A 4,937-nucleotide genomic window follows, 5' to 3' on the forward strand; every position below is an offset into this window, starting at 1 on the left:
GAGCTAGCTAGCTACTAGCTAGCACCAGAGGCTAAAGCCAACCTGGCAGAATTGATACTTTCTGGACCTGGATTTGCCACATCTGATTAATAACCATTTGTTGTGTAGTGTAATAAATTTCAATGAATACAAAGGCAGACAAAAAGTGTTTTCCAACACAACAAAAAATGATTTTATTTCACTTGTACACATTTATAAAATCAGCAATGATACCAACTTAAAAGAGTGTGTATTCGTGTGCATGTGCACGTGTGTGTCAAATTGCTTAATAAGGCAACATGCAGTCATCTCATGTTTAATGGCCTCGGAAGAACACACACTTGTTCTGCGCACGCGCACACATGCACACTTTGCTGATGTCATCCCGTAAAATGCTGCTGAACAACTACATTTCCCAGAATTCCACCCGAGCACACGCCTTGATCCATCGTCAAAGCTTTCTCCGTGATGATTTGATGATGTCATGCAACCAGGTAAGGACGCAAAAAACTCATGGATTCATATCGACATTACGTATTATTATGGTGAAGTATTCTTTATTGCCAATTCAATTTGTATTTACTATTGCCAATTACAGTATTGTGTGTTTGTTTCATGCATGTGCGTCTTTTTTGTTGTTGTTTGTTTTACCAGGGTCAGGGTGCGTAATCGGGACGACATTTGACACGTGGGTGGCGAAGGGGTTGCTGCATCCGGAAGAGTTCCACCCAGGTGGGTTTTGTTCCGGTAAAAGTCACCACAAAAAAAAAGGAAATAAATATAACAAAATAAAAACAAAACACCTGGACTCCTGTAGAACGAGGCGAAGGGGAGCGAGGGGCTGCTGGAGAGCAGGTCTTGACAGGAACTAATAACCCTGACAGAGGTGAGATTATGCACAGTCAAGCACACAAAATATTTACGGGAAGTTTTTTCCTAGAAATATCTATGTCATGAATTCACTAGAATAAAGTTGGAATATGAGAAGTTACGATATTTTTATGAGAAAAGTCCTCGTCCTTGTCAAATGTAATATATTCCACCAGAATAAAGTCAAAGTACGAGAGTAAGTTTATGTGAATCGTTGAAATGAAATTAATGAAATATTACATACCTGTACACAAATTGTTAGAAATATGACAAAAAACTTTTAATATGAGAAAAAAAAAGTTAAAATATGATTACAGGATATGAATAAGGTTTTTGAGAAAAACGTGAGAAAAATTTCAATAGAATAACAATATTGAGAAAAAAATATTAATGAAAAAAATACATTGAATTTTTTTTTAAGATTACAATTTTAAAACAAGCACACAAAACAAATGTGTAAAAAGAAAATGCAGAAAAAATAATTTTTATTTTAATACAATAGTCAATTTGTTCAAGAAGTCATAATTTGAATTTGAAAAAAAAAATGCTTCAAATAAAAAAGCTTAACAGTACCAAAAAAAGTTTGTTTGTTTTTTAATCCTATTTGCGCGCCTTTTATCCGGTTTCATATCACATATATAATGGCAATTTCCCAGAAACCCTTGCATTCTGCTCCTTTATGTATAATATTCAAAACATAAATTGTGGTGACTGCTTTGCATTGTGGATTTTTCCCCAAACAGTACTTGCAATAAATTCACATATTGATCAGAGAGCGACAACAAATGATGATGGATTTCCCTATTTCTCATATTTGGTCTTACCTGTCCCCCTTGGCCGCCTTGCTCCATCCCTCCATATTCTCCCTGAGGGAAGGGGACAAGAAAAAAAATAACGATAAATGCATCAGGATTCTTGCGACAATTATTATTATTTTTTTAAGTTGTCCTGCAGTTCAGAAATGAAAGCTGTTGGAACATGCTGCAGTTTTGTCATCCAATCCGCTTTCTGGCGTCATGCTGGAGATGTTAGTGTTCGTTAGTGTTGACTTAAAAGTCACCCAGCTCACATGCTAACGTACACTTCAAACTGCTAGATTTAAAACAAAAATATGTTTACAGGAAAGCGTTCTAAATATTTTAGAAAGGATGGAGGAATTAAAGTCGCGAGTCGCTATTTTGACTAATAGCTGCTAGAAGAGGGATCGAGAAAATGGCTGATAGCGACCAAATTGCTACGTTGACGACACCATTTTTGAAACAAACTCCTCCCTCTGTTTACGGTGTCGTTGTTAGTGCAAGCAGTGCGCATCAGCAGAGGTGCGCTTTGGATTACAGAACCTGCTAAAATGACATTTAAAAATGAGTCCGATATTATTAGTAGCATGCAAGATGTAGACACCTCGTTTACAGGCTCCTCCTATTATGGGGGGACACAGACACAAACAATAACAAGGGTAAGATTAACACTCCCGAAGTGAGCAGCGGGAGGTGGTCGCCATGGTGACGGACCTGGTTGAGGAGCCCGGTGGACGCGGCGATGTTCTCCACGCCCTCCGTGGTGGCCTGCGACACCTCGTTGGCGCCGCTGACGGCCGTGTCCGCCACGATGTTGGTCTGGTCCACGGTCCTGTTGGCCACTAGGGGTCGAGGAGGAGGGAGACCTTATTTGAGGCGAGGTCTCAACATTTTCTGTCCCACTAATTTGTATGCGGTTCGACTTGATTTACGTACCAGTGTTTACTGATGACACAACGCCTTCCTTTGTTTTGTTACCTGGCCAAGAGAAGCAAAGACAACGTTTCAGGAAGTGAGAACTTCTTGCCTGCCTCCCTCCTGTGACAACCAATCAGCTCCTTAGCTTTGCTAGCCCATCGGCTACGCTAAGCCTGGGTAAGCCAATCAGCTCCTTACATGCTCTTTTAGTCAACCAATCACATATTTTCTTTGTAAGCCAGTCTAGGCCTCCTTCTTCTTTGTTAGCCTACTAGCTTAGTTGCTTTCTGACCTTGCTCCTTCTTTCACTAACTTCCCTTCTTGTTGCTGTTTGAGTCCCTCACCAGCCAATCAATCTTTTGTTTGCTAGCCAGTCAGCTGCTTTCCTATCCTGCTTTTTGTTTTGCTAGCTAATGAGCGCCTTAACTGTCCTTCGCTAGCCAATCAGCTCTGTAGATTCCCTGTTGTTGTTTTTTAAAAAAATTTTTTTACTGTCAGCCAATCAGCTGCTCAACCCTCATACTAGATCTCTAAGCCAATCAATCTGGGTTTTTTTTGCTAGCCAGTCAGCTACTTTCCTATCCTGCTTTTTGTTTTGCGAGCTAATGAGCTCCTTAGCTAGCCTTCCTCGCTAGCCAATCAGCTCCGTAGCTTCCCTGCTGCTTTTTTAACTGTTAGCCAATCAGCTGCTTGATCCTCATCCTGGATCTTTCAGCCAATCAATCTGTTCGCTAGCCAGTCAGCTGCTTTCCTATCCTTTTTGTTTTGCTAACTAATGAGCACCTTAGCTGTCCTTCGCTAGCCAATCAACTCTGTAGCTTCCCTGTTGTTGTTTGATCCTCATACTGGATTCTTTTCTCGCCTGCCTGGTCCGATTATTCGCTTCCGGCCTGCCTCACCAAAACATTCCCGACCGGAGGGCAACATTGAAACGCAGTTGCGCTCGTTCCAAGCAGATTAAAAACATTTTTATTATATAATCTACCACAGCCAGGGATGAATTTGTCGTGCGAAAGATGGAAGTGAACAACAGCATTGGCGGACTCTTTTTGGCGCATTTGCGGCCCTTCTGGCCATTTCGCCCCCCCCCCCCACCCCCTGCACATGCACCGCCGGCTGCGGACTCACACTGCTGCATCGTACACTCACACAAACACACACACGGCATTGATGCTATGACACAGCTTCTCTATCCTCCACGGTTGGGTTAGCGGTAGGGTCCCCCCCCCCCAATGTCTAGTCAGATTGAATATTCAAATCATATTATTGGTGCGTTGTGCATATAAACCCCCCCCCCCCCCCCCATCCTCATCTTTTCAGGGTGGAAGGGGGGCCGAGAGGAAGATGTTAAGTCATCCGGGCAGCACGCAAGCGACACGAGGATGAGGTGACGCAGTGCCCGTCTCCCTCACCCCCTTATATAATTAATGCTCTCACCCCCACTTTTGTGCTGCTGCCCCCCCAAACACAAGGCCCAGGAAGCCTCCGATTAACCTTGAGAAGGTGACGCAGTCATCCCAGGACCGTCTCGCAAGATTCAAATGGATTGGAAAATGTTTTTTTTTTGCCTCCCAGTCCTGCAAGGTAGACCCCCCCCCCCCAAATTTTTTTTCACTCTTCCTTCACTCTCGCTGATCGCTTACCGACATACATCACCCCTTCCTTGGTCTTGGCCGCAGCCTCCTCCATGCCGGCTTTGGTCTTCTCGGCGGCCGCCACCACCCCCTCCTTGGCCATGGAGAAGCCCTTCATGAGTGCGTCCATCCTGCGGCGACGACACGGCTGATGCGGACGGTCGGCTCGGCTCGGCTCGGCTCGTGCTGGCTGCTTGACGGTGAGCGTGCGCTGAGTGCGGGATGCGAGATGTCAGCGCGTGTGCGTGTGTGTGTGTGTGTGTGTGGTGTGGCGTGTGTGGTGTGGCGTGTGTGGCTCGACTCCGCCTCCCTCGGCTGCTCCAGCTGGGAAAAAGAGGAGGGGGGGGAAGCAATAGCCGGCGGCGTACGCGCGAGGCGGAGAGATGCTGCAGCATTTTGCACGTCATCGGTGCCTCATTATAACCCCCCTTCACCCCCAAACCCCCCTTGTCGTGCGTGGAAACACCTCCCGAGGATGCTGAGCTGACGGTTACATAACGAGCAGCTTCAAGGAAGCTTCTCATCTGGCCCGGAGCGATGATGTCATTGTTTACCGTGTCATGTTTTTGTCACTCATGATTTGATCGAATTCAATGAGAGGAACAAAAAATGCTGAGTCATGGTCAGATGAAAGCCCTCCCCAGGAGGGTGGGGCCAAGTGGGTGAATGGGGGGGGGGGCTTCGACAGAACAGCCCCCCCCCCCCATCCTTTCCACCTCATCCTCGTTGACAAGATGTG

General features: G+C 45.3%; 1 protein-coding gene across 2 annotated transcripts; it reads right to left on the reverse strand.

Annotated features, from left to right (window-relative positions):
• Positions 1 to 146: 146 nt before the first annotated feature.
• sncgb (synuclein, gamma b (breast cancer-specific protein 1)) lies at positions 147 to 4,503 on the reverse strand. Of its 2 annotated transcripts, XM_086064115.1 has the most exons (5): positions 4,208 to 4,493; positions 2,583 to 2,624; positions 2,361 to 2,488; positions 1,674 to 1,715; positions 147 to 856 (listed from the first exon to the last, which is right to left on the reverse strand). In XM_086064115.1, exons 1-5 carry the CDS (start codon positions 4,326 to 4,328, stop codon positions 848 to 850), a joined length of 342 nt encoding a protein of 113 aa, XP_085920241.1. In that variant the 5' UTR covers positions 4,329 to 4,493; the 3' UTR covers positions 147 to 847. The 2 variants fall into 2 exon arrangements, with proteins under 2 accessions (XP_085920241.1, XP_085920240.1); XM_086064114.1 differs by lacking the exons at positions 147 to 856; positions 1,674 to 1,715 and adding an exon at positions 1,776 to 2,268 and having other exon boundaries at positions 4,208 to 4,503.
• Between the last annotated feature and the right edge of the window lie 434 nt (positions 4,504 to 4,937).

Source organism: Leptonotus elevatus, chromosome 20, assembly GCF_054856555.1.
Source record: "Leptonotus elevatus isolate MCC_2025b chromosome 20, RoL_Lele_1.0, whole genome shotgun sequence".
Classification (NCBI taxonomy): domain Eukaryota; kingdom Metazoa; phylum Chordata; class Actinopteri; order Syngnathiformes; family Syngnathidae; genus Leptonotus; species Leptonotus elevatus.